This window comes from Drosophila melanogaster, chromosome 3R, assembly GCF_000001215.4.
Source record: "Drosophila melanogaster chromosome 3R".
NCBI lineage: Eukaryota > Metazoa > Arthropoda > Insecta > Diptera > Drosophilidae > Drosophila > Drosophila melanogaster.
This window is the reverse complement of record NT_033777.3, coordinates 20214561-20236665: the sequence shown is the minus strand read 5'-3', so window position 1 is coordinate 20236665 and position 22105 is coordinate 20214561. Positions and strand designations below refer to the sequence as shown.

The 22105-nt window shown below is 41.6% G+C and overlaps 1 protein-coding gene across 5 annotated transcripts in view; it reads right to left on the bottom strand.

Annotated features, from left to right (window-relative positions):
- Positions 1 to 22105, bottom strand: part of Nlg4 (Neuroligin 4) — a 40665-nt gene that overhangs the window by 8808 nt on the left and 9752 nt on the right. For all 5 annotated transcript variants that reach the window (NM_001300491.1, NM_001043265.2, NM_001170191.2 and 2 more), the window contains exons 8-12: positions 20023 to 20456; positions 19500 to 19618; positions 16503 to 16817; positions 9812 to 10321; positions 8565 to 9146 (exon numbers count right to left, since the gene is read on the bottom strand). In NM_001300491.1, the coding sequence (NP_001287420.1) occupies positions 8565 to 9146; positions 9812 to 10321; positions 16503 to 16817; positions 19500 to 19618; positions 20023 to 20456 (1960 nt within the window). The remainder of the gene's footprint in view (positions 1 to 8564; positions 9147 to 9811; positions 10322 to 16502; positions 16818 to 19499; positions 19619 to 20022; positions 20457 to 22105) is intronic.

Genomic DNA, 22105 nt, shown 5'->3' with positions numbered 1-22105 from the left:
GTAGAACCAGTAGAGAGTTGTGCCCTTTTGGTTTTTATGTTTATGGCTTGGACTTTCGGGGGATTTGATGGCCAGCTCCGGTTTTCGGGCCAGTCAAGTGGCCAAATGGACTGGACCTAAGAGAGCATTCAGACTCAAATGTACCGGATTATGTTGCCTGGCTTTGGCTAGTTGGAATAGACCAAAGCGGAGATTTGCCACAAAGCTTGGCGGGGGCGGAGTTCAAAGACAAGTAAGAAAAGGCCTCGGCTGAAGCATAATTTAACCATTTTTTTTGTTGGCAAATAATTCGCATACACACTCACTACCGGGAAGCGGTGGCACAAAGGACCGCAAAGCTAGAGTGCTTCATGCAATTTCCCCAAGGAGTGCGGCCATCATTTATGAATATGAAATTAACAACGGTGCGTATGCGTAATTTGTAATGAAAGCCAGTCAAAACCAAACCAACCCAAGCCAAGCCTGACCGAGACCACACCCACACCACCAACTGAGTGCTGGCCACGGGATGTGCAATAAATTTTCAATTTCCAAAGTTGGACTTTTTGCCCGACCGACAACCCGCAGCGAAGCAAATCTAATTTATATGCACATCACTTATACGCACTGTTGCAATTACAATGCAAATGCTGCAACAAATGCGTATTATGTGTACGGACAGAAAATATTACCCCGAATATCGGAGAGCTTGCCTCGAATATTGCCGCGAAATAATGCAGTCCAAAGTGCTTGGCCAAAATTCCGCTCAACGGATGTTGATTAGTATGAAATGACAAGACCGGAAATGCTGTGCATAACTCAAAAAAGGCAAAAGTAAAACAGCAACAAAATTGCCAGCCGCACGGAGCTCACTTAACCGCGCCGACATGAAGGGCCACTGGCCAGCAGTGGGTTAAGGGGCTTTAAGGATGGTGGGTTAAGGGTGGGGCGTGGGTGCAACCACTGTGCCATGTGGATATTGTGGGTTTTGTACGCCCAACTAAGTGGACAGACAAGTGCAGCCAATCGAGCCGGTTGTTTGTGTGCTGTTGGTCAGAATGCGTGGTGCGGGCTGGTAGGGGGTTAAGGGTGGGCCGCTTTAGGGTTAAGGGGATTGGGGTGAGAGGTTCGCCTCTCACGCTTGTCGCATTAATGAAGCATGCTCCACTCTGACTAACTCACGGCAATTTATTGCTGAATTTCAGCCGTTCACCCCCCCCCCCCCGCATTTTACAGTTGTAGGACTTAATAAAAAAAAGCTATATAGCATACTTAGCGGGGCATGCGACAGGAAATTGGTGGATAGGGATCCGCCGGAATTTATGGTCGAGAGATAGGGCAGTAACTGCGCCCAACCAGCTGCACATAATGTGCAGCAATCACATCAACTTGTGATGGGTGCTACGTGATTATGATAGAACTATGTGCTCAGCAGCGGAACATTTTAACGTTAAGTGAGGCAACAAAAGTAGAGCAAACATTTCAGAAACACAACGGAACTACAGTCCAACAATCTGAATAAATCTTTAAGGCCATTATAAATTCTTGGTTATCAAATTACTGATAAATATTTAAAGTTCTCCAGCACATTTCCGGCCAATTAACAGTTCATTTGCCTGCATTGAATTCCTTTGGAATCCTACACCATGCCAACTTAATTGTGTCGAATTCAAACCGAGAACGTAAAAGCCTGACAAATGATTGTAGAATCCGAGAAAGCAACCCCTTGATAGCTCGATAGCCCGCTCGAAACCGAAATGGTTTTCAAATTAGCAAACGCTTAGGCAAACTGCCAAAAGCCAAGCACAACATTTAAATGGGATTGCAATGGGAACAACAGAGCGCGGGGGCAACAACAAATGAGCTTTGTGTCAAAGTCCAGATTAGCATACAATTTAGAGCATTTCAATCAAACATAAATCACAACGAGCCACTCGAACTGGACCGGCAGACCTCTACGATTTCCTGCCAAGCGAACGGCACGAAATTGTGCGTAGTAAATCAATGGAGGACAGAGATAGACGCTGGCGGAGATGCAGACAGGGACAGGTAGATAAGGTCCAAAGGAGCAACAGTATAAAAAATCTATTTTCCAAAATGCAATCCGAAGAAATCAAACCGGATATCGGGGGATGGCGGGGACGGTTGAAACGGAAATTTATGTGCTTCTATTTAGCATTGAGTTAGAAGTTCCGAGGAAGCGGAATGGAGCGCACGAACGAGCAAAAATTAAGTATACGCCGCCGTGCACTCAAGCAGTTCATGCGTGTGTTTTCGCATTTGTGTGCTCCGTCTATTTGTGTGTGTGTGTGTGTGTGTTGCTGCGTCGGTGTGAGTGAGCAGCACAATTAAATTGGATTTATGGCGCGCATGATTGCAAAATGAAGTTAATGCGCATACAAATACAATCGAGCTGAAAGAAAAATGATTCTCGAACTTCTTCCTCGAACGCCGAGCGGATATCGTACCTTGTTTGTCATGTCATCAATAATCGAGGAGCAGTCGGGAGCCAGCGCAAGTAAATTGAATGAGCATATTAAAAAAGGAGCAGTGCTGCAAGGAAGTGCCAAGGAAATGAAACTCAGCAGTACTCGGAAAGGGCCAAAAACTGGATCAGTAAATCGCAGAGCGGCGCCCCAATGAAATATATACGATTCCGCTGGCCATGTGGACTTATGTTGGCCCAACGCGTTGGCGGGTCTGAAATATTTATTAGCCATCCAGGCGGTCATAGTTGTCCCGGGTTAATGTTAGTTTATGCAATAGTTTGACACATTTGACAGGGGAAACTCTCCTAATTGATTGATGACAAATGGCCAGCGGAAAAAAGTTAGAGAACTTCCGGCAAATATGAAAGCATTTATCATCGCATTGAAGTAGATTTGTTATCTCCGCACAAAAGTGCTGTAATTATAAGGGTTTTGTACACGGGGATAAAATAAGTTTATGGAAAAGTGAGTTTCAAGTTGTACAAAAAATAACAATCGAAATGTTTCCGGAAATATAGCGCTTTGAAGGAATCAATTTAAGGACCAATATTTAGTTTTTCTTAGATGGAATGAAAGTTATTATTAAACTACACGCATATTCTTTTTTTTTTTAATATTTAACGGAAAATATATCAAGCAATTTCAAAAGCAAACACAATGTTAACTCGACTCTCTTATTTGTTGAGTAAAATGCAATTTGTTTTTGTTGTTTTCCCCAATTTTACCAATAATCGGTGAAGCTTTAGTTATTATATTTCCCGAATATTTTCCCCACTTGCGATCCTTTTGCTCTGGACAAACAACTTGAGCCGAGACCCAACTGACCACTAACCGTGATGCTGAATCTTCTCCCGGAAATCCCCCCTCCTGGGCAATAAAATAATATTGTCTTATCTAACTATGTGCGCAATGCACATCAACAAAGGGACAAATGAAAAAAGTGGGCAAACTATTTTCGATGAGCGAGGGAGAATTTGCGGCGCGGTTTTGGGGGTATGTATTATTCGTATACCCACAGCAGTGGGTGACGAGCGTCTATCATTTTTGAGGGAAATCGTCGAAGCCTAGACGAAACAATAAAACCAAAGAAGGCGAATCGTAAACAGAGGGGAATATATGTATGTATATATATATGTATGTATGTCGTGGGGCAGAGCAACCGCACACAATGTGACGGCATCGATGGCATCGAATAATGTTTGGTTTGGTTTGCTCTTCTGCCCATCGAGGCCCCTTTTTTCCCCCTTCGAATTGTTGGGGACAAACGGCCAACATATGCTGATGGCATTGAGAGGGGGGGGGGGGAAATATGGTCAGAGTTGGTAGGGTTGGTTTGCAAATAGATTTTTCATCATTTTTTGTCATTTTGCGTTGCGTACACACGGCGTATGTGTGATGAACGCGTTTGCACTCTCTTCTCGCTCAAAGTTTTTTCCTGTTTTTCTTTTTCCTGCTGAAATTTCAATAATAACATTTGTATGAAGCTGTTTATGTCCTGGTGGCCAAAGGGAGCCGTTGTTCTGCGGTTGCCTGCCGTTGACAATGTGGATGACAATCATGTCACGTCACGGATAAGGTGCTTTTGGCTCTGTCCCCAGACTTTTTCACCACATATATATTATTTTGGCCCTGCTTGGGGTGCTTAACAGGCACCTCGCGTTCGCCTTTTGTTTGCTGCCTTATTTTTATTATATTTATGTTGCTGCAACCATCCCCCCTCCACACACACATGTCAGCAAAAATCGTTTACGCTTCATTGTTTTTACTCAATTTTGTTGATTTTTTTTTCGCTCACTTGCCCGCCTGCCTTGCCATTTTTCCTTTTGTCTGAGGTCGGCGCTTTTATTTTTTCTCCACCTCTGCGCTCATCCGCCAAAAGTTCTCCCTATGCATAGTATAAATCTGAATAAATTGAAAACTGCCACCAGGAAAAAAAAACAAATATGAAATAGCCTCACTTTGAGTGCTTAACGCTGGCTTCAAAGAGCTCAAAAGCGTTGCCCAATGCACAAATGCAAAACAAAAACAAAAAAAAAATGTATGTGTATATATATTGAAAATGATTAAGGCCCAAAAAAAGGCTGAATAAGGATTTTTATCGATTGAACGGGTCCAAGTTTCCAATTCCCATTCATATATGCATGCATGGGGCCAGCTTAGTTTTAAGTCTCCCCTCTAATCAAATTTTTTGCCTAAAAAAGTTGCCCTTTAGGCCAACATAATACGTCGGCATTCCATTGCCCCAAAAAGTTGGCAACACATTTTCCAATTCACTTTGCAAGCCCCTAAATTGAACGCTTAACGTGTATATGTGTAAATTGTAAATTGAGGATATAAGGCTTTTCGGATGATTTATGAGCGGATGGGAAAAGGTGAGACTTTAACACTTGCATTTTAATGCACAAATGTATACGATATTTTAGATATTTTTGAAGTCAGAACTAAGATTTATAGAATGTTCTTTAATAAACAATTGACTGTATCACTTTATGTTGCTGAACAGCTTAATTTGAATTAAAATTCAAAATAAACTTGGCATATATTGTTTTATTTTATGTAAGTCTCAACATTCTCAATGCCATCCTGAGCATAAAATTCAATTCAAAGCTTAAATGACTTTCAATTAAATTATGAAATCGTTTGCAAATAAAGCGACTGAAACCTGAGCCAGAAACAAATTTACGTAAAGGAAACTTAACCTAATGAGGCATTTAACTGCCGTTCAACAATGTCAGCAACCTCACATAATCCACAGGCCTTCACAAACACAAAAGTTAAAGGAAATAAGGACAACAACAAGGACTTCAGTGTGCCACTTGAGTGCCTTAAGCGAACTGTCGGCCAGCAGAAATCTCAGAACAAACATTAATTACACAAGGATTCTGGCCAGACACAAACTACCGTTGACTTTAATATTTATAGTCTCTTCTTTGTCGGCAAGAAAAATTTTTGCCGCTGAAATAAATAACTGGTCGGGGGTAGAAGGAGCAACAACAAAAATGCCCAGAAAATGGGGAGTTGGGCGGGAAAATTGAGCAGCGTGGAGATGCTGAAAATATGCGCCCACGCATAATTATATGAAAATTCGCAATAATTATAAATAATGCAGAGAGCGCTCAAAATGCCAGCAGAGAAACACTCGCCACTTCCGACAACGTCGCCACCTGATGGTATTATCCTCATCATTACCGTCATCATCATCATCGTCAAGTGCCACGCCCACCATCGTACTTAACCACTACGAATTTCCGCTTCCGTTAAGGCGCGAGCGTAAAATTAAATCAGCAACAAAATATTCTATGCAAATGCGAAAAAAAGGACGCATTCTCTGATGGAAAAGTGTGTATTTGGCCTGAGTTTTCCTTTCGCTTCTGCTATTCTTCGATTTTCATTTTTTTACTCTTAGCATTTCACCGTTATCGACCAGCAATTAGAGAGCTGACAAAATATAAGTGCATAAACCTGCTCAAGTAGCTAAAAATATGTTTTCCTGGGATTTCTGGTTTATGCAAAATTGGTTCTTCGGTAAAAGTTTGCAGTTTGAGTGAACTGAAGGAGGTCTTGAAGTGCAAAATGTTTGATTAAATCGATTTAAGTTTGTAGATTTCAACGAATTGTGTTGTGGATATTGATCAGAAATACTCTTAAGAGAACTATCTAGGTATTTGGATACTTTTAATTTAGGCAGCAATGGCAATCACTAATAAAAAATTATATTTAATAAATCAAATTTTTTAATTTCTTATCGGTAGGTTAATTAGCTAAAAATACGATTCCCCTTTTAATGATATGTTCATTGAGAAAAGGAAACTATTAAATATCGTAAACAGAAGCATTCTTTAAAAATATGTTAATTAATTCAGTAAAGAAAGTATTTTTTTGTGATCAAAATCTATAAATATTCCTCTCTATTCACTGTCAATTTGAAACTCCACCTAGTGTATAAATTATCTGTCAAACTCATGCTGAAATGTGTGTGCTTGTGGTATTTTCAGAGCTCAAACCTAATTTATTTTGGGGGAAAATTAAAACGTGTTCCCCCATCTGTCAGGATCAGCGATGAATCGATAGACGAAACTGTTTTGTATTATTCAAAAAAACAATTGGAGCTTGGCAACCTGTTTAGATGACCGAATCGCTTAGTTGTTTTATTCGCCATCGATGGCCAAAAATGTATTTACGCACAAACATGCCGGCAGAGACTGTGTGGTCCCGCAATAAAATTCGCATAATTCCATATGCAGAGTCGATTGGGAGCTATTTCATCGTTCGCAACTTATTCTGCCCCGATGGCTGGGTTAATGTTTACATTTTATTATGGTAAACTAAAACCAACAGTTTTATGTGGTTTCTTCTTTTTTATTGGCCTAATACGCTTGTGGTTTTACGGCGGCGGGCTCTACCTTTATGGCAGAGCTGTAGATTTTCTTTATCCTTATCGCTACATTTCTGTCTGTCGATTGAAATTGAAAATCTTATCATAAAAAATCATGTCGTGACTGGTAAAATGGTAATGGTAATTTCGCCGAGCGGCAGCATAAGGATACTCGTACAATCGGTAAACGAATCTTTATTTTATTTGCCGTTTATATTGGAGATTTATTGGACGGGGAATATTTCTTGAAGTGGCCCATAACGACTTTATTGCGTGATGGTTGCGAAATAAAAAAAAAAACTGTCAATAGCTGGAAAACACAAGGTGGTGGTACTTTTCCTCCTTTCGTCGCATTTAACAGCTCATCAGGCAAGAGAAACAAACTAAAAACCTTGGCAATCAGTGGAGCATAATTTGTACAACAATTTCCGCTACAGACCGATTCCGCAGAACCGGGATAACGGTACGGATTCTTTGGTGTCTGTATTTTCGTGTTTTCCGTGTGGTCAAAAGTCAAAAGTCCGTTGAACCCCAGTGAAGCGTAAATGTTTTTCCCGGTCCTCTGCTTGTTTTTCCCTCTTGCTGCTCCGCCTTTCCTTTTCAATGATTCAATAACACGTGTTAGCAGGCCCAGCAAAAAATACGATACAACCTCCTCGACGGCTGATTAGAACAATTTCAATTTTCACGCGGACATTCTCGTTTTTTGCTGCCACGGACTTTTTGCAACGTCAGACCTTTCGGGCACGAAGGTCATTCAATTTGATTAAGCAATATTTTCGTTTGTTTGGGATGATTTAGCAGGATATTTATGTGTGTGTGTGTGGGTGCGTAGCCCGTGACAGGTCGAACACTCCACAGTCATGCCCGTTGCCTGCCCATGGGATTGGGTTTGGGATATCCTTTAGCCATTCATTAACCCATTGTTTGCGTTTAAGGACTTTAAAAGCCAATGCAGTATTCAACTTTATGTTATGGTTCTTAACTTTAAGTTCACATTTTATGCATAAGACCGAACCATTGCTAAATGAGTTAGTTAGTTAGTTTTAAAATAACATAATAGTTAGTAAATTTATTTGTAAATTAGAAAATGTAAGAATTTGGCTATATCTATTTATACGTAGCTAGCTATTTCTTAAACTTGTAATACAATAAGTGTGCGTTTTTGCTCTAGGATTCTAGGAGTAAAACGACATTTCTGCGTCGCAAGAAACTGTCCCAAACCGAATTTCCTTCCACCTTACCCAACTTTTCCGGAACCCAATAAACTCTTATTTTCAACCGCATCAAAGTTTTCTGCTGATTGTAATGCAAACTGTATTTCACCAACGGCAGTGCTTGCCAAGTGTGAACTCTCACAAAAGCTTTTCAATCTCGAATTCATTTGCTTGAAATCGAATAAGCAGACTTCGAGAGTCGCAGAAACAGAGAACCGAGAAGTGAGATTGAAGATACAAGATACAAGAACCGAGACGAGAAATCGACAGACGTGGAAACAAGCACTTCATAATGAAATGAAATCTTATCACATTTGAGCTTGATTGCTGCCTCAGCCCGCAATATTGTTGCAGAAGGAGAGCTGCGGAAACAAACTTGCAACTTTGGCAGCAGAGAAATCCAATTCAATTGCCATATCCTTTGGCACTTGCGTTCTCGAGTTACGCGTCCTAGCTATAATTTTACTCTCATTTTTATTTTCATTTGCCATTTCTGGCACTCACCTGTAGTGGGATTGTGTCGTCCTGCGGCCGCCAGACCAAGATTGCGTGGCAGGGTCATGCAATCTCCGCCTCCGCCGCCACCAGAGGATCCTCCTCCAGCACCAGTACCGGCCATGCCAGGACCCACTGCGGTGCTGGTGAGCAGGACATTGCCGCGACTATCCACTAGGGCGGTGCCGCCGCCCGACATATTCAAGGCGGTCGTGTTGCGCGCATAATTCAAAGTGGCCGCATGATGGAGACCGCCCGACTTGGGCAGCGTCATCATGCCGGGATTGTAGCTAACGCTGCTGCCGGACACCACCACGGAGGCGCCACCGGAAGCGGAACCGGCTCCGCCCCCAGCCCCGCCTCCCGATCCGGAGCCACTTCGTCCGAATGTTTGCGTGCCGGTCATTCCCTTGATTTGCATGTGCTCACGCTGCTGCTGCTGCTGTTGTTGCTGGTGTTGCTGCTGCTGCTTGGAGCTAGTGCTGTAGGTGACGTTGCCCAGGTTGTCTGTGGTCACCTTGGACCCCTCGATGCCACCATTATTCAGGGCACCACCGCTGCCACCACCCACTTGCTGCTGCTGTTGCATTCCTGTAGGAGATTGGGGAATAGAAAATGTAACTTTAGTCTATGAACTTTGAAACTAAAGTATTCATTGACAAAACAGTTTTTTGTTCCATAAATGGGGTTTTTAAGCAGAATAGTATGTTTTGAACGAAATAGTTTGTCGTCGGTTTATAACTATATATAATTTGGTCGCCTCCTATGAAGACATGGTCTTGAAAAATTCGAGCTTTGAAGCTATACATAAGCAGATGTAAAAAGCAGCTTTCGATTAAATTTGTGGCTTTTATATTTTTCTATCAGATTGAAATTAATACAATAAAAACAAAGAAAACAAGAGATCTTTATTAATAATTCACAACCTAATGTATTAGTTGTTAAATTATTATTGACAAATATTTAATTAATATTTAATTTAATATTTATTTTATCTTATATACTTTTAATAGCTTGCGTTCAAAAAGTAAGTATGTTTATTTGTTTAAGTGATAACCAATCCCCTCGAACTCAATTATGCATTTGATTATATTATTGTATTATATTATTATGATTATATTGATTATTATGATTATGTAAGGCAAAAAAACCAAATACCTTATGGTGAGCCATATGAGTTTTTTTTTTGCCTTTATAATTGTGTATCATTCTCAGAAAAGGCAATTGCCTTTTGCCGCGAGTCAAACCACACTTACCTGTGTTTGAGCAGATGTGCGGTGGCGGTGGCTTCACGTCGTTGGCCGCTGCTGCTGCGGCTGCTGCTGCGGCTTGGAGCAACATGGCCGCCTGGCCGGCCTGGTCCTGATGGCTCTCCACATCGACGATGACATTGGCCGAGCTCTGCGAGTGACCCATGTGGTAGTGGGCGTGCTTGATGGGCTCCGGTGGGTAGGGGACCTGCTGGTGCAGGCTACGCTGCTGGTACTGCTTCTGCAGTGTCTTCACCTCCAGCCGCGTCTTGTCGCGCTGATAGTAGACTCCGGCGAAAATCAACACGTTCAGTATGAGCAGGCTGCAGCCAATGGCAATCGTAACACTCAGGGCCGTCGAATAGGCCGCATAGCCGGCTGCCTCGAATCCGGAGGCCAGAGTGTCCGAGGAGGCGTTGGCCAGAGTGGTGGGTGCGAAGACACCACCGCTGCTCGAGTAGTTTCCCCCAATGGGTATGCAGGTCGTGTACATGTTGTTCGGCTCCACGGTGGTCACTGTGGGTGGGATGGGGATGAGAAGTGAATTGCATATTAATCTCTGTGGACTGTCCGTAGTTCATTTTGCTCGCTCGGGGTCTACAGGTCGGATGAGTAATTATTCATATGGGGCGAATGGGGCTGATCGGGCGCAGAAGATTATTTCAGTCCGGTGTCTTGTGACACAATTTAATGTCGAGCACACATTTCTTGGGGCAATTTTCATTTGGGTGGTTCAATATTGCCATTTAATTAAATACAACATAACTCGCTTAGCACCTGACAAAAGGAAACCTTCGCCTCCAGCTATTGTGTAATTATAGTAAATGCCTCGCTTTTAATTAGTTTCTTTGTAGCTCGGGGCCACCTTTAAAACTATCAACAAAATCTTCAACAATAAATACTACAACATTATTTGATTCCGTATTATTATTATTATTATTGCATGCAACAAAAGTGCCCAACTTATGTTCAAAAGAATGTACTTTTATTATAATATTATAAAAGTGTATTGAAACTTATACCAAACAATATCACAAAGAGCAATGTCATTCATTTATGTTTAATGATGTGTAACTTTTGTTTGATAAAAACAAAAAATCATTTAAATTATATACAATGGTCGAAAATTATATCACATGTTATGTTGTGAAATTAATAAACTCTTTTAATAATATGTTATTAATGTGGTGAACAATGTACAAAAGTTGGTTTGTCACAAAGGAATAACTTTAAAAACAAGTTTCCTTTTAAGCTTGAAAATGGTAATGCTTTTGAATTACAATCCATTCCGTTTTATTGAGATTCCGGTAAGTTGAACAAAGTTTATTATTAAAACCCAATGTTGTTCAATATCTGGGAAAGTATTGTAAGGGGTTTGCTTAGGTTTAGCTGGGCTGAGTGCCTTTTGTGGCCAACTTGTTTTCGAGGATGGTTCCTTTGTCTGAAATGTCCAGAATACGGAATTATTTCCATTTCCTATGAGGGCGCTGGAATATTTCGCGCTCCACTTGGCCGCCATTGTATTTGCTAAGGTATTTGAAAGCGACTGAAGGAGTTGGAAGCGCAAATGTCTGTGAAAACAAATGGGTTTCACGCTGGCTCCCCTTGAAAATGTATTTGTCATTGTGCTGCAAGTGTCCTGGCATTGTCCTGGCAGTGTCCTCAAGTGCTTCCTACACTTGGCATTGTTTTGTATCAAGTGTGGGTAAATGAATGCCGTGTCTGTGTCGTCTGTACTAGCTGTTTGTCTGCAAAGTTTTGCCTTTCAATTTTCTGCATATCAAACAATTTCGCCAAAGTTGCTCGTCTCACAAGATTAAAGACTTGTGCACGTATTTTGCAAAAATATTTCGCAAATAAATCTCTCGTAATAATCGGGAGTGGGCGGCACAAGTGGGTGTCAATAATCGTGTGATGATTCGCAGCTGCCATTCAACCACTTGCTGCTTTGTCTTGTGGGTTTTTCAATTCGCATTCAAGTGTGGCATTTAATTTACTCAAGATTGTTTGGTCGGAAAAGCATCAGGTGAGCACTTTTCTCAAAGTTTTCCCTATTTTCTTTTGGGGAATCCAATTTGGAATTAGCCCCTACCTATACATGATAATTTCTCGCCAACTTTTTCCATCAATCATGATGGCAAAAACTCAAAGGCTCTCGACCTGACACTTGAGTTCACTCAGGAAAATGCTTAAGCTCCCTTTTCTCTCATTTTTGATGTGGACAAGTGTGTGTGTGTGTGTGTATGAAGGGGAAAACCCTTTTGGTAAATTGCATAACCAGATAAATTGTGATCCCCCCACAACAGATCCGACCCTGGACACTAAGCTCTTTATCATTCCGCCCCATTTTGCATTTAATTTTGCAAGTACAAAGACGGCATGCAGCATTTGGAATTTTTCCCATTTCATCTTATTTTTAATTCCTTTTTATATACAATTTTATTCCCATTTCCATTTCGCTTCTCCGAGAGCCGCATGCGTTCAAGGACCCCAGATAATTATGTTACGAGGACACATGGCCCCAGCTTGAGGCAGACAGATAACCGAAAAGGCAGGAGGGCAAAGGCAATGCTTAATGTGGCTTTAATTAGTGAAATCACAAAAATGAATGTGGAGGGGAAAATAATAAGAACGTAGTGAAGAAGTAGAGCAACCCAAAGCCATAATATCAAACCGAGCAGCCCTGCCTGCTATTTGTGCCACCAAAGCGAAAAATATCTGAGGCCGAAATGACCTTGCATAAATTAGATATTAGCCGTGCTGATGCTGAGGCTGCCATCCTGCGAAGGACACTCTGGCATTTATTAAGTGAACCATTTCAATTTTCACTGATAGTTTGACATTTCCCAGCTTAATCAGCCGTGCTTTCCCAAGCTAAAGAAAAACGTGAAAAACCCAAACGAATCGCAGGAATTATGCAAATGATCAGGGGGCGAAAGTGGCAAGGATTTTCGCAGTAGGCTTTCGGCTAAGTCTGCTTCCACATGTTGCTTTATCTCCATCTCTGTGCCAAATAACTCAGGTGAGCCCGCTGCTGCTGCCTGGTTTTCCTTTCTATTTTCATTTTTCGCTGGAATTCAGGTCAGGCAAAGTAGCGCAGCGTTGACTTTGTGTACTCCGAACAATGCGGTTTGCCTGTTTTTTTTTTTGTTTTTATATTCTGGAAAACTGGTAACCAAGGCTTAGACAAGACACTGGCAGCTTGATGATGGGATAAACGGCATTGAAAGCATACTCAGTAGGATTGTAGGTGAGTTAGGAGGCATATCTGGGCTTATCTTCTTCATTCATTGAAATCTTTTAAAGCAGTCGCAATTATTAATGTTGTTTACCACACATCCGGGGTTAAATCAGGTAATGTTTCGATTTGGATATTCTATGAGCATTTGAATGAACAATGGGCATGGAAAACAGAAGAAATTTCCAAGTACTTCAACACTTTGCCAACCCTACTAAAACTTTTTGCGGAAAGTTGTTATCTATATGGTGGTGGTGGTACAGTGCTTTTTTAGTTTTCCACTTCTTTCGAATCGAATTTGGTTGCGGCTGCTTTGTTTACGGATAAGTCTTCCGTTTGGCATTCGAATTTTTTGGCTTTTAGCTGAATATCTCAGTCGCCGCATTCCTGCCAAGTTGTATAACCAATGGCTCTGAGGTGATGACGCCTGCGATGACAGGGGAAAAGTGGGAAAAGCGGGCTGGCCGGAGGAAAGAAAAGACATGGCGGCACAGTTGGCAAAGTCAACGCTTAAATGAAAAGCATGTCAAAGTATGTCGAGTCCATATGACACTGTGACTCGGTCGCTGCCTTGCAGCTAGTCTCGGGTTTTCCGCTGGCTCTCCAATCTCCTGTGATTTCCCGCACTTTTCCAGCACCCACCCGAATCCGAATTTTCCAGCTAGTGCTGTGTGTGTTTTTTGTGGCCTGGCTGCGTCGTCGTCGACTGTCAACCTGACAGCTGTTTGTCGCATTTCGGGCATTTTATCATCTTCCACTTCCAGTTTTTCCCCACACCAGTTCAGTTCTCTTCTATCTATGTATCCCTACCCAGCCAGTTCGGTTTCAAGTTTTTGTTTTTAGACAGATTTAGTTTTGCAGCTATTCTGGCCCCTGCGATAATTGAAATGAACATTTGTTGTCTGTGTGGTCCAACACCCACGCATTTTCACTCTACATTAGCCACCGCAAGTCGCCCTTTGACCTTCGCCTATTTCCCATTTTCCGGCTTATTTGCTTGGGTCACAGATTAGTTGCTTGCCAGCAGAAACCGTATGGTATAGAATTAATTAAAACATTAAAATTAAATTGAATAAGGTATTCCTATCCTGATTTAAAATGCTCGTTGAAGAACAACAAAATTACTAAAATTAGATGTAAGAATTCTTTACAAATTTATGCGCACTTGGATTGGAACACTTCATAAAAGAACTCTTTCAACACAAATAAACAAATAACAAGAAATTTCAATCACTTTCAGACAACGAAAGAAATCCGAAGGTTCCTAAAGTTAAATATCTAATGATAATTTATTCAAATAACTCGATTTTCAAGCCAAAAGGTTATTATATTTAAGTAAAATGTACTTTATTGATTTTTAAATTCCACTAATTTAATTGATATGTGTATCATCCAATTAAATTATCGAATAAAAGCGCTCTATCTTTCGACCACTTTGCTCGACATTTTAATAATTTTTAATTTGCCCGACTTTGCATAGCAAAAGAGTCCTTGACTGCCGCCACGCCCACACCCACAACCACTCCCCTCTTTCAAATCCCCTCAAGCTAATGCATTTTGCATTGGCCAACTTGGCAAAATGCGGGTTATTAGAATCGGGTTGGGGCATTTAGTATCTCGGCTGGGGGAAAGTAGAAAGTTTCGCCTGAAATTGACTGTCTTAGTTTTGACTTTGAGATAAGCCCGGCGTCCTCGGTGGAAGTAAGTCGAAGCCGTTGCCATGGTTTTAAACCAGGCCACGCCCACAAGACACTGGCACTGCCACTATAACGCCCCCAAAGTCGCCGCATATAAGCATTTGATGTTTGAGTTGGATTTTCTGCGCTTTCCCCATTCACAGAAGCGAACCAGCTGCAGTTGCCCCAGCTGCGGGGACAGTTTATTAAAAATTGCACTAAAACATAAAGAAAACGAGGAAAAAACAAGCAGCAAAGTTTGCTGTTAATTTAGAGTAAGTGTTGAAAAAGTTTCCGCCAACGAGTTTTACATAAACTGGTTTAATGACTTCGCATCTGAAAACGAGCAAAGAGGGGACCAAATAGAATGGCGCAAGTGCATTAAAATTATGCGCTATTTACATTTGTGGCGTCTTAGACAGAAGACCCTCTTTCATCCCAAACGAATCCTCCACCGCCCCATTCCGCAGACCAGCTAGAATGTAAACGAGAATTTTATGCCAGAGACAGACAGTTGGGCGGAGAACGGGCAGTTCTTTGGGGAAGGGGTGCGCTTTGAAAAAAGGTTACACACACCTAATGCTTATAGAGATTACAGTTGAGTGCATTTCCAAAAGTCAGCACTCGACACAATATAAATTCAAAAGCCAAACCTTAGTATCCCGGGGCCGGACGCAATTTCAATAACCCGGGCCCCAGCTGGAGGTCCAAGTTCGGGGCTGGGTCAAATGGAAATGTCATGCCAGGGCCAGAATGGGATGATGGGAAATGTGGATACATAGCTCCTAGCTCATTCCATCCACTCTGCCCCTCAAAATGCCAACTTTGCAATTTAACTTGCTGCGAGACCGACCACAAAGTGAAGTAAACACTGACTAGGCCGAGGCCAGCGTCTAGGGTAAACAGAAATCTTTGCTGCCGAAAGTGTTGATTTTTAACTCACTCTCCAACAAACAAACCTTCCGAAAAAAATGAAAAAAAAAAAAAAAATGAAGAGAAGCCAAATAAATAGAACGAGTTTTCTCCTTTGAATTCCATTTTATTTGATGGGGGCCAACATAGATATGTGGAATATATATCACTTGCGTCGAGTTATTAAACAAATGCGCACATGACGGTAGCAATTTTTGTGGCCGCATCCTAAATGTTTGACTTTGGATCACAAATAACTTGATCTTTCATACACACATGGTGCGTATGAGTAATTTAAGTAAAACAAACGGAATAGCAGGTCTGGAATAATTGAGGCTATCTGAGATATGATGAGAAATAAAAAGTTGCCAAATAAGTTTGTGCATATCTAATCAAGGAAACTTTATCTAAATTCGATTGGAACTTTTTAAATCACAAGTATATTTTTAGCGTTTTAGATTCTAACTTCACCCGTTTTACCATCGGAAGTATCAAAATTCGATAGTGAAAACGCTTTAAACCATAAATCGGAAGGAGTTTTCACCCTAATTCCAATTTGTCAGTCTTACGCAGAATGTACAATTAAATAAGTCAGGCCCAAAGGCCAGTCAAGTGTCCTTACGGCTTGGCCTTTGTCAACCGTATTAAACGACAAATGCAGACTGTGCAAAGGGCCAAAAGGGACGAAGCCGAAATACGAAATACAATCTACAAAGGCGATAGGCGTTATTCCTTTGGGCTCGGTTTGCCGTTTTGCGACGGTCTTATTTGTTGTTTTTAGGTATTTAAGTGACAGTGACAAGCCGCAGCGAGCGTACAAATGCGTGTCTGTGTTTGTTTTCCGAATGAGATTCAGGAGGAGGCTACTTACCGCCCAATATGCCGTTCAAATAGGCCGAGCCGTTCAGGCCGCGTCCCTTCTTCATCATCAATTGCTCATCGACGAGCAGAAGGCGGGATGAGGACGACGACGAGGATGAGGAGCCACTTGCTCCGGCGGCTGTCGATATGCCAAACGGATCCGGTTTAACGGGTCCCTCGTACAGGTCCATATCGTCGTGATTGCGGAACAGATTGTGCCGGGCTATCACATCCTCCATCCCGGCGCGATGAAGCTCCGGTATCAGGCGCAGCCAAATCGAGAGTTGATGGGCCCGAAAGTGATTCTTAATGCGCGGCTTCATTCCTGGAATTTAAAGAGTATTCCGTATTAAACAAAAGGGAATGGCAGCGTAAATATCTTCATTTTCATTTCCACAGTGTGACAGATATCAAAAGACACACTCATCCACGCACACACACACACACACAGGAAGCATGCATGCAAATAGCCCTAATGCTAAACTATTCCATTTGGCCCTTGCCTTTGCTTTTGGGCCACTTTCGAGTCATTTGCATGCCAAAAAGGTGAGCGACAGACACTTGGCTCAATTGAGGCCAGGACCTCCTCCGTCTGGATCTTTGGGCCACATAAGCTGCACCCTCATTTTCCGGACTTGATGTCTTGTTTACTTTGGCGGGGTGAAAGCGACATAACTGTTTAATTTTTAATGGCCCCCAGCTATTCCTACTAAAAGTGGAGCTCTTGCACTACGAGGAAATCGGTGTATCTCTTAAAAGAATATGTTACCAACAGCATATGGATTTATATTAAATGGAATAGTTTTATAAATATGGTAAAAATCTCCACAAGTTTCATTGCCTACTTATTGTTTTATTAGTTTCCGTAAGTGTGTTTAAATGTTTTATGTACTGACAAATATTTGTAATGATTCTTTGTAATAAGCCCACCATATTGTAATTTATATGTTCAGGGTTTTTTCAATATTTTCTCCTAGTGTAGACTAATAAGCCCGATTATTTTAGAAAACTGGGCTGCAAAAAAGTGGAGTCTCGTAACCTACTCCTTATGGGAGTAAACAGGTGAAAGTTTTGCACTGCTCTCCACATTTGCACGTGTTTATAAATTTCTGAAAGGCAAAAGAATTGCTCTCAAATATTCAGAAGGCTTTCGTTTACCTTTGAACTTTCGATCGCAAAGAATGGGGGAAAGAAAATATGATGGCTGTGCGAAGGACCTTCCTGCAATCGCGAATCGCAAGTGCAAATCAGATATCCCAATAAATATTGCGTGCATAATTTACGCAACAGAACTTTCATACAAGCCGGATTTTACATAAGATATGCTTTTAGCTCGAGCTATATATTTGCGTACACGTGTATTTGGGCACATATGAGTGTCAGCTGCGTTTGTGTGCGGGAGATCCTTTTGTGCCAGGTCCCCCAACAAACATTATTTGATTTCGATTTCAGTTTCCTGGCGTATCGAATGAAAACTGTGTCCGCCACTCCACGGCGGAATCCTTTCAACTTACTCATGTAAAGTAGAAGGATGGGCGCTACTATGCTGTATAGAATGTCAGCTGTCGCTGTGTGTCGTTTCAATTAAAATCAGGCGAAAAGAGGAGAAATGCAGAGTGAAGGAGGCGAACGCTCTACATGAGCGCAGACATATCTTTTGATACGTTTCGCAACGTCCTTCAATGCTCATATGTGCGTAAAGTGCGTGTCGGCAGGATTCCATCTCCACTAAAAATATAAAAACGCCATTCTCGTGTGTACAATGCAAAAATCCATTGCCATAACCTGCGCGTAATTTCTATAAAGCGTTAAGCGCGAGAATCTGTCGCTATCTTCGTCAATGCTTTTTTAGCTTATTTGTTTGTCGAGTGGGTATACCACTTTTTGCAGAATTCAAAAATATATTATGCCATTTTTGAAATATTTATATATAATGCAAGATTATCCGCATTTGCATGAACTGAAAAGATAAATTTTCAGTAGAATGTACTACTCATAATTTGAGAGATAGAGTAAAATGTTTTACAATTTGAATATAAGCTTGCAGGCGAATTTATGCACAATTTAGGGTATCTGATAATCGCGACATTATGCAAATAGCTTGTCCCCTCTTCTTTGTATTCTTCAACATGCTTCCATCGCGTCCGCGCACAAAAGGTGTGAAAAATTTGAAATTAATAACATTTTCGTACGTTTGACACGAGAATGGCAACGGTGCCATTTTAACGCACACATAAAGCTTTATGCCCCTTTGGAGCCTCTCGCCTTTCCCCCTAGGAGTTCAGCCCCCCCCCCCCCGCTCACTTCAGGTCATGTTTCGACAATCTCTGGGCGTTTTGATTGCCCTTCATCTACCAGGTGGCTTCGCTGTTCTCCTGTTGGTGGGGCTGATGGTGTGATGCTTTTTTCCACTTACATTTCCTTCAAGTACTTGTGTGTTAACTCCCTCGTTTTTTGCAAACCCCTCCAAGCCGCCCCTCCAATTTGTTGTTGTTAGCAAGCAAAGCATGCTCGGGCAGTGCCATCTTTAAAATTAAAATTAAATTTGATTTTCCCTGTTTTTTTTTTTTTTTGCAGCTGGCTGTGTGTGCTTAGGTTATTCTTGGTACTTTTGGGAACTTGTAGCTTTTATTTGGCATGGATTCCATGAATTCTTTTTACTGCACGCCAAAGTAGCCATACAGCATTTTGATGGCGTTCTTGGAGTAAGCGAATTATAAGAAATGGTTTTGAGCTTGAGCCACTTGCATATTAACAAGCATCGGAAATTCCATTTAAAAATATCGCCTTATTGAAAAGGAAAATGCAAGTAAAGTCGTTCAAAGGCATTAAACTTTTTAATAGTTTTCCTCTGCCGCACGAAAAAGCATGCAAACAAACAAACGAACAACCATTTCGTTAGAAGCTTACAAAAAGATTTCTGTTTGAACCATTCACACAAAAACATGGAAAGTGCTCTGGTTGGCGGGGGGTATGGAGAAAAGCAGGAAACTTTCTTCTGACTCACCTATTTCCAAATACTTCTGGTGCAGCGGATCATAATTTTCCCAGGTGATGCTGCGAAAGCGGTTGCGCTCCTTTGAAACCGGCAGCGACGAGTCCTGGCGATGGTGTTCATTGGGATTGCTGGAAACAGAAAGAAAATGTGGAAAATGCGCTGTCATCAAATAGTTAGGCACATTAGATAATGCATTCTTCATAACAATGGTAGCTTTCAACGAAAAGGAGTTCATTCATATAATCATTTTTAAATTGCATGCATTTAGTAATCCAGAATCCAGAATATATTTAGTTTTTCGCATTTTTATTGAATGGAGGGTTTGTTGCTTGCAAACATATATTTTCCCTCAGATCTTCAGTAAACTTCAACACTAATGCGATGAGCGAAAGTAGACAGCGTGACTTCTTTTCCCTCTGTGCATAAGTTAGCAAGACGTTTAAGTGGGACTTAAAAGTGCCGAACGGACGGACAGCAGGTGTCCTAAGACTACTCAGGAGCACTTTCAGCGTGCAAAGCTACCTCAACTTACCCGGTGCGAGCAAAGTTGGTCCAGAATATCATCACCGCCTCGGAAAGAGCCGTCTCCGATTTGGTGTAGTTTTGCGGAAAGTGACTAAAGCCGTCGACCAGTGGGGCGCCGAAAATGTAGGGCAAGTCCTCGCCGTGCACAGTGCCCATTCTCTGTGGATAGTCGCCGTCCTTTGTCTGGTAATCGAACACGTAAAAGTAGCACCGACCGGAGGGCTGAGTGGAGCCCGCTGAGGTCGAAGCAGCCGCATTTGCACCCGGCGACCCAGCGGTCGAGGATGAGCTGACCGGCGGCGGGGAATTGGCCGCCAGGATATCACCAGCCCGCACAATCGGTGCCACAAACTGGGCATCGGATAGGGCGGCTACAGCCGTATCGCGGGTATTGATCGGATGCTGCGAGGTGCGATCCCAATCCGTGTACTCGTTGACGATCTGTGGGGCAGATAACATAAGCCATTTTAGAAAAATAATTATTTATAGTTGGAGGAAAAATTAAAAGTAAATGGTGATATATGTTTAAGGGTATGTCTAATAAATTGTCTCAAATATAAATTTAAATCAAACAAAAGTTTAACTTGACTATTGAATTACGTGGCTTTAGCAAAAATAAATCGCTTTATTGGAATATTTTTATTACCAATAAATGTACCCAATTTTTTGTCTGATCTAAAGCTTTAAATTTTTAGAAGCAACGTCAGGTGTTGTTGGTCTATTTTTGGATTAACCGAATTTCCAGATGCCGCTCCTGTGGCGAGGGGAATTTTAGATTTGCATTGGCTGCATGTGTGCCAAGTCAAATCCTGGCTGGATTACAAGCGGATTGCAACTGTTTGCAGTCCTTGTTTGCGGTGGCCATTCGCTACCACAAAACGAGCATGAGGGGGACTTGTTACCACCACTATGATTATTTCTGCCCAGCGTGTGTGTGGAAAATAAACGACCGCAAAATGCATCTGTAAAATCGATGTCATGCATAATTTAGAAAACCCATCATACAGAAGAAAACAAAAAAAAATATGGAGCTGAAACGGATTCTAACAATTGTGTGTGTGGAATACATTTACATCGTTATTCGAATAACCAGGTTCAGCATTTCTATTTTGGGTGGAGTATTGATTTCGTTGGAAGAGCGGAAATCAGTTATGGGTTTTTTACTTTTTGTAGTATTACAAAAAATATTTGATTAGTCATGATTGGCTCTCGACTGCAGATGAGAGTCGAGCCTGAGCTCTGACCTATATAAATTGAGCTTTATGAAGTATAAAGAGTGGGATTTCGCTGCGATTGTACAAAAGTATAACGAAGTAAAATAAATACGGACTTAAGCGGTATAATCGGGATATATGCCCCGGCAATTTACGACTTCTTGATAAATGTATACGTGTGAATAAATATATATATCTGCACTCCCATTCACGGTGCGTATGTGTGTGTGTGTTAATGCGGCGAGCGGTGGCCGAGCCTGAGGTTCAGATACAGATACGAATATAGCTACCGATTCAGATTCAGATGCGGATTCAGTTCCAGTTTCAGACGTCGACTGGTGACGGTTGTCGTTGGATGCTTTCTCTGCTTTCTCCGCTGTTTGCTGTGATTTGGGTTAAGTGCTGCTTGTGCGCTTTTAAGTAGGTACATGTGTGTGTCTGTATACGTGTATGTACACTCCGTACGTAAGTGTATGTGCACGCGCGCCAGTATGTGTCTGTGTGTGTGTGTGTGTGTGCCTATGTCCTTGCGCACATTTGCCAAATAAAGCGTGTTAATGTTTTGGCAGCAATGGCGTGTTAACTGCCTTCCATTTCGCTCGCTTGCACAAAACAAAAATAAAAATAAAAACAAAAAGCCAGCAAGAGAGCATAAAATAAATACACCCACACACTCACACAACAAATGTAAAAAATTTTTAAAGGTTGAAAATGCCCCGAAACATGAGACTGATGTATTTATGTATGCATGCAAGTGTATCTGTTTGAGTGGCGAATGTTACCCATACGCAACGTGGAATTATAATTACACTCGCACACACTTAAACAGAGTACCAACTTTTAAAAAGTATTTTTTTTTTCAGTTGCAGCCGTTGT